The 14496-nt window shown below is 42.1% G+C and overlaps 1 protein-coding gene across 3 annotated transcripts in view; it reads right to left on the bottom strand.

Moving 5' to 3' along the window:
* The window catches only part of RSF1 (remodeling and spacing factor 1), a 165371-nt gene that overhangs the window by 75102 nt on the left and 75773 nt on the right, over positions 1 to 14496 (bottom strand). For all 3 annotated transcript variants that reach the window (XM_002708674.5, XM_017344448.3, XM_051822018.2), the window contains exon 3: positions 7260 to 7352. In XM_002708674.5, the coding sequence (XP_002708720.2) occupies positions 7260 to 7352 (93 nt within the window). The remainder of the gene's footprint in view (positions 1 to 7259; positions 7353 to 14496) is intronic.

Consider the following 14496-nt stretch of genomic DNA (forward strand, 5'->3'; position numbering starts at 1 on the left):
TTATTTATTTTATTTGAAAGGCAGAGTTAGAGAGAGAGGAGACAGAGAGAGACATCTTCCAACTGCTGGCTCACTCCCCAAATACCCACAACAACCAGGCTGGGCCAGGCGGAAGCCAGAAGCCAGAAGCTTCTTTTGTGTCTCCTACGTGGATGTAGTGGCTAAAGATCTTGGGCCATCTTCTACTTCTTTCCCAGGTGCATTAGCAGGGAGCTGGATTGAAAATGGAATAACTGGGACTCAAAATGGCGCCCATATGGGATGATGGCACTACAGGCAGTGGCTTTAATCTGTTGTGGTACATTGCTGCCCCCAAATTTCCCTATTTTTCCCCCATAATTTCACTTTTTTTTTCCTTCGCATTTTTGTCAAAGATCAGTTAACTGTATGCACATGTGTGGATTTGCTTCTGGCCTCTGTATTTGGTTCTATGTATGCCTCTATACTACCAGCACACTTTATTATAAATTTGTAGTAGACTTTGAGATTGGCAGGTAGTATGTCTTCAGCTTTGTTCTTTCTGCTCAAGAATGCTTTAATAGTCTTTTGTGGTACCATATAAATTATGGGACTTTTTTCATTTTTAAATTTCTGTTTACCATCTCTTAGAATCTTAATAGGATTCTATTTAACCTATAGATTGCTTTGAGTAATATGGACACTTTAACACTATGAATTCTTCCAGTATATGCCTAGGATCTTTCCATTTGCGTTTTCAATTTCTTTTCTCAATGTTTTACAGTTTTCACTATGGAGATCTTTCTCCTCTTTGGTTAAATTGATTCCTATATATTTTATTTTTCTGATATTGTAAATAGGACTTTTTTCTTTGTTTTGCTAGTTCTTCATTAGTGAACAGAAATGTTATTAATTTTTTAATGTTGATCCTGCAACTTTCATTTATTATTTCTATCATTTTTTGGTGTTTTCTGGGTTTAGTATATGCAAGATGAAGCTGTATACAGTGAAAACTTAAGTTCTTCCTTTCTTGTTTTTATTGAATTATCTGAAAGAGAGTTATAGACATAGAGGTAGAGACAGAGATAGATCTCCCAACTGCTGTTTCACTCCCCAAGTGGCTGTAATGGCCAGGGCTGAGCCAGGCTGAAGCCCAGAGTTTCATCGAGGTCTCCCATGTGGGTGCAGGGGCCCACGCACTTGGGCTGGCTCCACTGCTTTTTCCAGGCCATTAGCAGGAAGTTGAATCAGAAGTGGAACAGCCAGGACTCAAGCCCATATGGGATGCTGGTGTAGTGGACAGCAGCTTTACACTCTAAGCCAACACTGGCCCCTAACTTCTTCCTGTCTAATTTGAATGCCTTTCATTTATTTTTCTTGCTTAACTGCTCAGACTAGGACTGCAAATCCTTTGTTGAATACATGTGAAAAGCGTGGGCATCCTTGTCATGTACCTGATCTTAAAGAAAAAAACTTTTGGTTTTTCTATTGTTGAGTATAATGTAAGCTATGGATTTGTTTTAAATGGTCTTTACTGTGTTCAGCACACTCCTTTGATATCTAATTTGTTGAAAGCTTTATGATGAAAGCAAAGTTGAATTGTCAAATTCTTTTCTTACATTTATTGATATGATCATTTGACTTTTACCCTCCTTTTTTCACATTTACTGTAACTGCATATGTTGAAAGATCCTTGCATCGCAGGATCCCAGGATAAATCCCACTTTATCATGGTGAGTCATCATTTGTTTTTTAAGATTTATTTATTTATTTGAAAGTCAGAGTTACAGAGAGGAGAGGCAGAGAGAGAAAGAGAGTTCTTCTATCCGATGGTTCACTCCCCAAATGGCTACAATAGCCAGAGCTGCGCTGATCCAAAGCCAGGAGCCAGGAACTTCTTCCAGGTCTCCCACACGATACAGGAGCCCAAGGACTTGGGCCATCTTCTACTGCTTTTCCAGGCCATAGAGAGAGCTGGATTGGAAGTAGAATAGCCAGGACTCGAACTGGTACCCATTTGGGAAGCTGGCACTGCAGGGAGCAGCTTTATCCTCTATGCCATGGCGCGGGCCCCCAGTCATCATTTTAATTCCTTTTAGATGTAGTTTGCTGGTACTTTTTTCACAATTCTCACATTTATATTCATAAAGGATACTAGTCTGTATTTTTGTTTTCCTATGGTGTCTTTGTCTACTTTTAGAATTAGGTTAATGCTGGACTCATAAGCTGAGGTTGGAAGTATTCTTGCCTCTTTAACTTTTTGGAAGAGTTTGAAAAAGACTGGTATTAGCTATTCTTTAAATGATTGGTAGAATATAGTTGTGAAGCCATATGGTCCTGGGCTTTACTTTGATGAAGATTTATGATTACTGTTTTAATTTCCTTACCTGCTAATAGTCTGCTCAGAATTTCTGTCTGTTTGTTTGTTTATTTATTTATTTATTTTTAAAGATGTGTTTAGCTATTTGAAAGGTGGAATTACGGACAGAGGAGAGATGGAGAAAGGTCTTCTATCCACTGGTTCACTCCCCAAATGGCCCCAACAGCCAGAGCTGGGCTGATCCGAAGCCAGGAGCCTGGAGCTTCTTCCTGGTCTCCCAGGAAGCAGGGGCCCAAGGATTTGGGCCATCTTCTTACTGCTTTCCAAGGCCATAGCAGAGAGCTGGATCAGAAGTGGAGCAGCTGGGACACGAACCAGTGCTTGTACAGGATGCCGGCATTGCAGGCAGCACCTTCACTCATGGTGCCGCCTGCTCTATTTTTAATTCAGTGCTGGAAGATCCCATGCTTCCAGGAATTTATGCATTTCTTCTAGGTTTTGAATTTTTTGGCATATAATTACTCATAGCAGTCTCTTGTGATCCTTTTTTATTTCTGTGGTAGCAAATGTCTCCTCTTCCACTTCTGATTTTATTTATTTCAATCTTCTCCTTTCCTTAAGCTAACAAAGTTTTTGCTTGTTTTATCAAAAGATTAACTGTTTATTATTCTTTTCTACTGTTTATCTAAGGCAGAACAACAGAGAGAGATGGAGAAACACAGAGAAATTCATGCCCTGGTTCACTCTCCAAATGGTCACAACAGCCAGGTCTAGCCCAAAGCCAGAAGCCAAGAATTCCATTCTGGTCTCCCATATGTACAGCAGTGGCACAAGTACTTGGCCCATCTTGTGCTGCCTTTCCAGTAGCAACAGCAGGAAGCAGAGTGGGAAGAGAAGCAGCCAGGAGGTCAACTAGCACGTCGATATGGGATGCCAGTGTCACAAATGGCTGTTTAACTTGGCTGAGCTACAACACCAGATCCCACTTTAGTTTTTGAGAAGTCATGTTAGAATGTTACATTTCTTCCTTCTTGGTTAATGTAGGAATAACTTACTGCTATAAATTTCCTCCATAGATGTGCTTTGGCTGCATTCTGTCAGTTTTGGTATACTGTGTTTCTATTATCATGTTTCTCAAGATTCTAAAAATTTTTCTTTAAATTTTTTTCTGCTTTGATGTGTGTGTGTGTGTGTGTGTGTTTTATAGACAGTGACAGAGAGAGACAGAGAGAAAGGTCTTCCTTCCATTGGTTGACCCCCCAAATGACCGCTGCGGCCGGCGCTGTGCCGATCCGAAGCCAGTAACCAGGTACTTTTTTCTGGTCTCCCATGCAGGTGCAGGGGCCCAAGCACTTCGGCCATGCTCCACTGCCTTCCCAGGCCACAGCAGAGAGCTGGACTGGAAGAGGAGCAACCAGGATTAGAACCCGGCGCCCATATGCGATGCCAGCACCACAAGGCGGAGGACTAAGCAAGTGAGCCACGGCGCCGGCCCCCTGATGTACTACTGTTTTTTAAGAAGTTACACAGGGGCCAGCCCTGTGGCTTAGTGGGCTAATCCTCTGCCTATGTTGCCAGAATCCCAAATAGTGCTGGTTCAAGTCCCAGTTGCTCCACTTCCGATCCAGCTCTCTGCTATGGCCAGGGAAAGCAGTTGAAGATGGCCCAAGTGCCTGGGCCCCTGCACCCGGGTGGAAGACCCAAAAGAAGCTCCTGGCTCCTGGCTTCGGGTGGGCTCAGCTCTGGCCATTGAAGTCATCTGGGAAGTAAATCAGCACACGGAAGATCTTTCCCTTTGTCGGTAACTCTACCTCTCAAATAAATTATGAAATATTTAAAATAAATAAATGAGACAAAAAAAGGTTTAAAACATCATGTTATAGTTTCAATAATCCTTTCCTACAGCTTTTTTTTTTTTTTTTTTTTTGGACAGGCAGAGTGGACAATGAGAGAGAGAGAGAGAGAGACAGAGAGAAAGGTCTTCCCTCCGTTGGTTCACCCTCCAATGGCTGCTGCAGCCAGCGCACCGCGCTGATCCGAAGCCAGGAGCCAGATGCTTCTCCTGGTATCCCATGCGGGTGCAGGGCCCACGCGCTTGGGCTATCCTCCACTGCACTCCTGTGCCACAGCAGAGAGCTGGCCTGAAGAGGGGCAACTGGGACAGAATCCGGCGCCCCAACCAAGACTAGAACCCGGTGTGCCAGCGCCGCAAGGCGGAGGATTAGCCTATTGAGCTGCGGTGCTGGCCTCCTACAGTTTTTTAAATTAACATTACTTTTAAAATGTTTTTTCATGTTTTTAAAATTTTTTTTCAATTTTAATTAGTCAGTGTGATATGCACATACAATTCTACAAACAAAGATTTTTTATTTATTTGAAAGGCAGAGTTAGAGAGATCTTCCATATGGTGATTCACTCAACTGCAGCAATGGCAGTCTGACTGGGTCAGGCTGAAGACAGGAGCCAGAAGCTGCATCCTGGTCTCCCAAGTGTGTGCAGGTTCCCATGGACTTGGGCCATCTTCCATTGCTTTCTCAGGTGCATAATCAGGGAACTAGACACAGATATGTAACAGCTGTAACCCATATAGGATGCTAGTATCTCAGACAGTGGCTCATCTTGTTAACACCACAACACCGGCCCAAATCAATATTACTCTCCAAGGGACAATATGCTTTGTGAAGTTTGTGATATATGCAGTTTTAAAGTATGGTAGTCTTTCAGTGATGGCTACCTCTGGAAAATACTCTTACTTACAAATTAATTCAAGTGAATAAACCGGAAGAATTATTTCCTGTTATTTATTCTGTTTATAATTAGGTTTTATAGTCAGATTTCTCCCCACCTTCTCTGCTCAGGTAGACAATCCATGAGATCCCTTCCACATCCTTTTTATTTATTTATTTATTAAAGATTTATTTATTTATTTGGAGGGCAGAGGCAGAGAGAGAGAGAGAGAGAGAGAGAGAGATCTCCCTTCTAATGGTTCACTCCCTAAATGGCTGCAACAGCAGGAGCTGGGCTGATCCAAAGACAGGAGTTAGGAACTTCTTCCAGGTCTTCCACGTGGGTGCAGCAGCCCAAGCACTTGGGCCATCTTCTACTGCTTTCCCAGGCCGTAGCAGAGAGCTGGATTGGAAGCGGAGCAGCCAGGTCTCAAACCAATGCCCATATCACATACTGGCACCACAGGCAGCAGCTTTACCTGCTATGCCACAGCACCGGCCTCTATTTTTATTTTTATTTTTATTTATTTATTTATTTTTTTAGCATTTATTGATTTATTTGAAAGGTAGTTACAGAGAGAGAGGGACAGACAGGGAGAGATCATCCATCCATTGGTTCACTCCCCAGATGACTGCAATGGCCAGGGCTGGGCTGGGCAGAAGCCAGAAGCCAGAAGTTTCTTTGGGTCTCTATGTGGGTACAAGGACCCAAGTCTTGGGTGATCTTCTGTTGCTTTCCCAGGCACATCATCAGGGAGCTGGATTGGAAGTAGTGCAGCTGCCCATGTGGGATGCCAGCATTGCAGGCAGCGGCTTAACCCATCATACCACAATGCTGGGCCCCTTCCATAGCCTTTTTGCCTGTAGTCTGTGAGTCCAATAGTCACTAAACTTTTTTGATCTAGCATCTATATCACTAATCAAATTTATAACACATGGTCAGTAATTATGTGTGTCAGATATTATATACATGTATTTATTTATTTAATGCATAAGCTTTACTAACAACTGTACATGATTTTTAAATGTTATTTCACAAATTCAGATTTTAAAAAATTACTGAGTAGAACTTCTGTGACTTTGTTCTGATACACTAATAATCATCTTACATACCCCTTTGGGACCATCAACTGGTTGGGGTCAGATGACATATATGATAATACAACCTGAAATATGAACTTACTATGACTTTTGATTTTCCTAGAAAATATCTTATGTATCTTAAAAACTTTTGTGTAAGTTCTAGGAACAATTAACATCTAATAACAAAATAATAGCTATTTTATTTTTACTTTCTATCTCCAAAATAGTAAAGCATACACTGACATCTTATGTTAAGAAGCATCATAAAAAAAAAAAAAAAAAAAAAAGGCATCTTGAGGTCCTGTGAACAACAAATGTACTGATAAAACACTGTCAATTTAGAGGTAGCGAAGAACTCTCCTTTTCTTTTTCACCTGGGAGTATTTTTTGTCCTGTTTATCCTGGCCACTAATGAGAGCCAATACACGAACTGGGGAGGAAAAGAAAGGGAAACTCAAATGTTAAAATTAGCCTACTTTGGCCGGCGCCGCGGCTTACTAGGCTAATCCTCCGCCTTGCGGCGCCGGCACACCGGGTTCTAGTCCCGGTCAGGGCACCGGATTCTGTCCCGGTTGCCCCTCTTCCAGGCCAGCTCTCTGCTGTGGCCAGGGAGTGCAGTGGAGGATGGCCCAAGTGCTTGGGCCCTGCACCCCATGGGAGACCAGGAGAAGTACCTGGCTCCTGCCTTCGGATCAGCGCGGTGCGCCGGCCGCGGCAGCCATTGGAGGGTGAACCAACGGCAAAGGAAGACATTTCTCTCTGTCTCTCTCTCTCACTGTCCACTCTGCCTGTCAAAAAAAAAAAAAAAAAAAAAAAAAAAGCCGACTTTGAGATGATCTGTTTTAATCAAGTATATTTGGTTAAGTGAAGATTTGAGTAGAACACAAAAGCAATCATTTGGCCTTCTAGAAAACAATATCAAATTATCAATTTTTAGTAAATCAGTAGAAGAATATCCACAGTTTACAGCATATAGCAATGATTAAGAAAGCTGAACACAATCAGTAAAGCTCCTTTAGGGTAACTGTTTACCCATATCCCAGTTAAACTTAGATTTGTGCTGAAAAACAAAAAATCCAGTAACTTTCAAGGACAGGCTGTTTTGTCACACATGAAAAGGGAAGAATCTATGGTTCTTGTATAATAATCGTAACAAACAACAAAATTATTACCTTTAAGAGTGCTAATTTGCATTCAACACTCATTTCAAGATAGCCCTTCTTCTCCATCTCCCATGCCCACGTGCTGTTAAATTCTTGGCATATCTGTCAGAAAAAGTCAGTATTTTAATAAATGAAAGCAATTTTTAAACTGATGTTGGCAGTCTTGTATGATTATGCTAAGTATTCATATTACTATACAAAGGAAAGTGTTTACACTGAACAACAGTCCAGTCAAGTTCCATTTACACAACTTAAAATCAGAGGAAATGTTTATTATTATCTGATAGCTGAATTTAAGTTAAGAAATCATTGCTGTGGCTCTCTCCTCAGCTCCCAACATTTTCATGCACACTGATGGGGATGATTTTTCACATCAGAGTAATTATGTGATTCCATGTCTTCAAATGGCTGGAAGTTCCTTGAAGGTAAGGACATTCTTCATTTTATGCCCAGAACAGAAGTAGGTTCAAAGAACATGTCAAATTGTACGCGTATTTTAATTCAAATCTCTGCTCAACTCAAAGTCTTCTTATTTATGTGTAAAGTAAAAATTTCATGGTTTGGCATTTGAGAGCTTCAACACAGTTTTAACTTAAATGTTAAAGCCTCTCTACTTACACAAGAATTCCAGGAAAAGCAGAGCCACAACAGGCTGAAGCAAGATGTAAATAAACACTGCACTCCCAGGTCAGTGCAGAAAGCTTTCTCCCATTTTAGCAGCATTTCCCAACTAGAGATCACACAGCCAATAGGGGAAGCTATTATGGACCTATGCTATGGATTCAACAACCTTGTATTTTTCAGAAATAAAAGAACAATATAACATTGACCTTAAAGGCATTAAGTAGGCATGAAAAATAATGCAAAACACTCAGCAACTTCATGATCTTTTTGTCATTTAAAGAACAAAAGAGAACAAGGAGGACCTAGAGAGAACAAGGCAAGAGACGACTGGCTAGAGAGACAGGCAGGAAAACAAGTAGGTAAGTGGGACTGCTTAGAAGACCACCACCTTCTAGGAGCAAGACCTGGACTGCCTCACCAGGTTGGGTTACTCTTCTATCTAGCATGGTGTCATCTTTCCGCCAATTTGGACAACAGAATTACGGCATACCCATAAACTATAATGGAGAGTCTTCAAAGGCTCACAGGGAGAAAGGATCCCCATTCCCTGGAATACTTCCTCTCACTGCCAGTATTATATTTTGTAGAGAGAAATAAACATAAGATATACCAAAGAAAGCAAAATTTTAGAATACTGCATCAAGAAGACTCTAAAGTGACGATATCAAAAGCTGACAGGATCTGACAGGTCCCTCATAAGAATGATGGAATATGGGGCCGGTGCTGTGGCACAGGTTAATCCTCTGCCTGTGGTGCCAGTATCCCATATGGGCACTGGTTGGAGTCCCGGCTGCTCCACTTCTGATCCAGCTCTCTGCTATGGCCTGGGAAAGCAGTAGAAGATGGTCCAAGTGCTTGGGCCCCTGCTCCCGCATGGAAGACCCAGAGGAAGCTCCTGGCTCCTGGCTTAAGATTGGCCCAGCTCCGGCCGTTGTGGCCATTTGGAGAGTGAACCAACGGAAGGAAGAACTTTCTGTCTCCCCCTCTCCCTGTCTGTAACTCTACCTCTCAAATAAATAAACAAATAAAATCTTAAAAAAAAAAAAATAAGAGAGAGAGAGATAAGGGACCGGCTCTGTGGCGTAGCAGGTAAAGCCGCTGCCTGTGATGCAGGCACCCCTTATGGATGTGCATGAACATTCCACTGCAGTATGATTCACACTTGCCAAAAGGCAGAAACAGCCCAAATGCCCATAACAGATGAAAGGGTAAACAAACTGAATATTCATTCAATGGAATTTTATCCAACCATAAAATGGAAAGAAGTAATGATCCACACATACTGTAGCAGCCTTGAAAACATGCTAAGTGAAAGAAACCAGACACAGAAGCCACATATTGCAAGATTCAATCCTATATGCAATGACCAGAACAGTGAAATGCAGACACAGAAAGTAAATTAAAAACTGCCAGTGGGCAGGGAATGGAGGAATGGGGAGAGCCATAATGGGTAGGGATTTCTTTCTGAAGTGACAAAAATGTTTCAAAATTAAGATAGTGGTAATGGTTACACATTCCTTGTAAATATTCTAAAAAATTCCACTTAAAGCCGGCGCCGCGGCTCACTAGGCTAATCCTCCCCCTAGCGGCGCCGGCACACCGGGTTCTAGTCCCGGTCGGGGCACCGGATTCTGTCCCGGTTGCCCCTCTTCCAGGCCAGCTCTCTGCTGTGGCCAGGGAGTGCAGTGGAGGATGGCCCAGGTGCTTGGGTCCTGCACCCCATGGGAGACCAGGAAAAGCACCTGGCTCCTGGCTCCTGCCATCGGATCAGCGCGGTGCGCCGGCCGCAGCGCGCCGGCCGCGGCGGCCATTGGAGGGTGAACCAACGGCAAAGGAAGACCTTTCTCTCTGTCTCTCTCTCTCACTGTCCACTCTGCCTGTCAAAAAAAAAAAAAAAAAAAAAAAAAATTCCACTTAATTGTATAGTTTAAAAAAGAGGGAATTTTATAATATGTGAATAAATCAATCTAAAAAAGTATTTTAGTATGTGAACTTTATAGTATGTGAATAATAATTCAATTTTTAATATGAAAATAATACCAATCTAAAAAGGAGAGAAATAATAACTCAATCTAAAATAGGGAGTTTGGTTTTTTTTCTTTAAGAGTCTAGCTTTCGACCACAGTGAAGCATCTATTGAGTGTTCTGCTGTCTACCAGGACCTCAGAAGTTGCTGACTGCTTATTCTAGAGGTTAATGCTGAGTGTGGAGAAGCTCATCTTTAGTGGTGCTGTGGTGTAGCTGGTGAAGCTGCTGCTTACAATGCTGGCATCCCATAATGGGAGCTGGTTCGTGTCCCAGCTGCTCCACTTCCAATACAGCTTACTGCTAATGGCCTGAGAAAAGCAGTAGAAGATGGCCCAAGTGCTTGTGCCTCTGCCATCCACATGGGAGACCCAGATGAAGCTCCCAGCTCCTGGCTTTGGTCTAGCTCAACCCTGGCTACTGTGGCCATTTGGGCAGTGAACCAGCAAAAGGAAGATCGTCTCTCTGTGTGTGTAACTCTTTCAAATAAATTAGCAAATCTTAAAAACAGAGAGGGAGGCCGACGCCGCGGCTCACTAGGCTAATCCTCCCCTCCGGCACCGGTACCCTGGGTTCTAGTCCCGGTTGGGGCGCCGGATTCTGTCCTGGTTGCCCCTCTTCCAGTCCAGCTCTCTGCTGTGGCCAGGGAGTGCAGTGGAGGATGGCCCAGGTGCTTGGGCCCTGCACCCCATGGGAGACAAGGAGGAAGCACCTGGCTCCTGGCTTCGGATCGGTGCAGCGCACCGGCGTAGCGGCCATTTGGGGGATGAACCAACAGAAGGAAGACCTTTCTCTCTGTCTCTCTCACTAACTCTGCCTGTCAAAAAAAAAAGGGGGGGGGGGTCAAGAATGACACAGTTCCTGGGGTGGCATCTGGTTCAGTTGTGAAGATAACAGCTGAGATGCCCGATTCCCACATTGGCGTGCCTCACTTCAATACCCACCTTTGGCTCCCAGCTCCAGGTTCCTGCTAATATAGATGGTGGGGGGCACTGGTCACGGCTCAAGTAGTTGGGTCCCTGTCACCCATATGGAAAACCTGGACTAAGTGCAGTGCACCAGCCTTGGCCAATGTGGATGTTTGAAGAGTGAACCAGTGAAAGGAAGATGTCTGTCTCTTTCCTTCTCAAATGAAAAAACGAACAAACCAAAAAAAAGCAAAAAAGAGTAACATGACTCCAAAGGTCGTCAATATCAAAGATATGAAGCACAGCCTATGGCTCGTGGTATCGCAACTTTTACATGTTATGAAGCAACTATGGATTAGCATCTACTGCATCTAAGGGAAAAAAAAGAAAAAGAAAGGTAGATATAGAGACAATTAAGACACAGGCCTGTAGCTCCACATTGCTTACCTACAATTTACTGACCTTTATTTACAGCACTTATGTTATAAATAACAAAACTACTGCTGGGCAGAGAGTCAAAGATAAGTGCGCTACTTAGTTTCTATATCTTTAAGGGAAATGTAAACATGCCATTTGATACAAAAACAAAAAAATCCACGAATTAGATATTCCCAAAGAGCCATAACCTCACGAAGTAAACCCTGCAAATAAAAATTGCAGATAAAAAAAAATTCTAGGTACTCCAAATGACTTCTAAATAATTCTTATGGGGGACAATTTAATCTATACCAGGTGTCGATAAACTTTTCCTGTTACGGACCAAATGGGAAATAATTTTAACTGTTTACCATCTGGTCTGTTTTGCCACTCTTTAACTTAACCATAGAAAATACATAAATGAATAAGCATGGCGGTGGTCCAGTAGCACTTTATTTTGGAAAATGGAATTTGAATGTTATAATTTTCATTTGTCACACAAAACACTATTTTTTGATATTTTTACTCATCATTTAAACATATAAAACCATTCTTAGTTTTCAAGCCATACATAAATAGGCAACAGACAGGATGTGGCCCATATACCACAGTCTGTCTAGAGGGCAGAAACTAGTGTCTATGGAAGATTATCTTTGATGTTGTATTCTCAGTGCATAAAGCAAAGAGACCCCTCTTACGTTGGTAATTCATATTAACTCTCCATGTACTTGTACTGGTAACTTAGAGTCACTTGCACTTTCTCTTTAGGAAGAGAATGTGCCAATAGTCAAAACATGAACACTCTGATATAACAATCATATTTACCATCCTAGACGATCATTTCATGGTCCTGGGTTTATGTCAGATTCTCTCTGGTTAACGAGAGGCCATGTTTTCCTGACACACAGCCAAGAAGCCATGTTCTATGCCTGCATTGCTGAAAGCCACTCAGCCTGGGAGGCATTTTGGCTGCCAACATGCTCCCATTCTAAGACACCCTGAGTCTTTTCCTTCCTAACTTCCACACACAAGAAAACAAAAACGTGGACAGAAACCCCTGGGCAGAAGAGGGGAACGGAGATTTTAAAGGTTCCATCAGCTCAATGTTTACAGAAAGGTGGTTTCACAAGTCTCCATAGAATCTTAGCGGGGTCGTTAACATATTTATATGGACTCATATACACAACGTAAGCACCAATAATCCATTTCTTCGTGACAAATCAGAACCTAAGACATTTAAAAAGAGGGAACAAGGTGTGAGAACCTCAAAAGTCTCAGCATGAATGACCACATGGACCGACTGCCTCCCTTCTGCCCACTCCCAGCACCATCCCCTTGGACTAAGACACCTGACAAAACCAGCAGCCCAGGGCCTTGTCTCTGCCCCTCCCCTCCCTAATCCCAGTGTGGAGAAGTTCAAGGCTGCCAAAGGAATTTACTGCTTGTTCCAGCCAACACCTAAGATATATCCACTACAGCGCCTGAATCTATTAAACAATCTTAAAATTGCAAACCCTTCCTCTGTCCCTTTGAGATACATAGAATATACTCTACATGTCTTTCTTAAAGTCTGAAATCCATTTCTCTGTGTGTAATCAGCAAGATCTCAGCCTCTGTGGGATGGTAAAGGTCTAACATCCACTGAGTTACTACTTATCAGACATAACTGGCATGATCACATTGGCAGTGAACAACTTTCTTACTGCTTTTCGTAGTTTTTCGTTTCCCTAACTCTGACAAAGCTCCTACTCCTTCTCTTTCCCTTTAAAACACCTATTCACCTTTCCACAACTGAAACTAAGCACAGATCTTCCCCTTACTGCAGAAGTTACTGAAAAAAGGCTGTTTCAAGTAGTATCAAGCTTTATTTTTGAAAGGACAGTCCTTAGAAATTCAAATTCAAATCTGTACTTTATAACTAAGAAGGATGAAGTAAAAAGAGATTCACTTTCTCAGTGATCCTAAAGTATTTACTATGCATCCAATATATGGCAGTAGTAGTCCAGGAGCTAGGATTCCATGGCAAGCAAGACAGAAAGCCTGTCATCATAGAGCTTATATTCTATAAGGAAGTCAAACAGGTAAGCTAATAAGAAAATACCAAGCAGTGAAAATGCTACACTAAAAATTTAATAGAAGAATGTAATAAGAGAAAGTTTGAGTATGATCTTGGATTGGGTGTGACTCACTCACTAAGAAGTTGATATTTGACATCAAAACAAGCTCTGATATGACATATAAAATAGAAATAAACCGCAAGATCTGGGGTAGGAATATTCTGGCAAGAGAAATAACCGGGGGCTGGCACTACGGCACAGTAGGTTAAAGCTCTGCCTGTGGTGCCGGCATCCCATACGGGCACCAGTTCTAGTCCCAGCTACTCGTCTTCCAATCCAGCTCTCTGCTGCGGCCCGGGAAAGCAGTAGAAGAAGGCCCAAGTGCTTGGGGCCGTGCACCCATGTGGGAGACCAGGAAGAAGCACCTGGCTCCTGGCTGCGGATTGGCACAGCTATATCCATTGCTGCCACATGGGGAGTGAAACAATGGAAGGAAGACCTTTCTCTCTGTCTCTCCCTCTCACTGTCTATAACTCTACCTCTTAAATAAATAAATAAATCTTTACAAAAAAGAGAGAAATAAACTATTGGAAAGGCCTTAAGCTTCGGCATGTTAGAAGATCAGAGTAAAGGAAGTAGGATCGGGGAAAAGTGGTAGGAGATAAAGTTGACAAGGAAATCAAGGGTGTAATTACAAAATCTGTGGGTGAGAGATTAAGAGAATTTCAAATACGATATGAGGCCATTAATGCAATTTTTTTCAAGACTTATTTATTTGAATGACAGCAAGAGAGAGAGAGAGAATCGATCTTCTATCCACTGGTTCACTCCCCAGACAGCCACAACAGCTAGGGCTGAAGCCAGTAGCATATGGAAGGTTCCCTCTCTGCCTTTCAAATTGTAAGAAAAATAAATAAACAAATAAATAAATATTTAAAGAATTGTTTAAAAAGGATATTTAAATTCTTTAGTTTTAACAAACAGAAGGAGAAAAGTATTTTTAATTACTAAGGAATTAATACTGGGAGAAGGAAGTTAAGAAGAGATTTATTTGTACATCAAGTTTGTGGTATGTATTAGACATCTAAGAAGTGCTTTACTCAGAATTAGTTACTGAGCTACGACTTGAAACATCTGGCTCTGGGTTTATGTATCTTTTCTTTTCTTTTTCTTTCTTTCTTTTTTTTTTTTTTTTTTTGACAGGCAGAGTGGACA

Source organism: Oryctolagus cuniculus, chromosome 1, assembly GCF_964237555.1.
Source record: "Oryctolagus cuniculus chromosome 1, mOryCun1.1, whole genome shotgun sequence".
NCBI lineage: Eukaryota > Metazoa > Chordata > Mammalia > Lagomorpha > Leporidae > Oryctolagus > Oryctolagus cuniculus.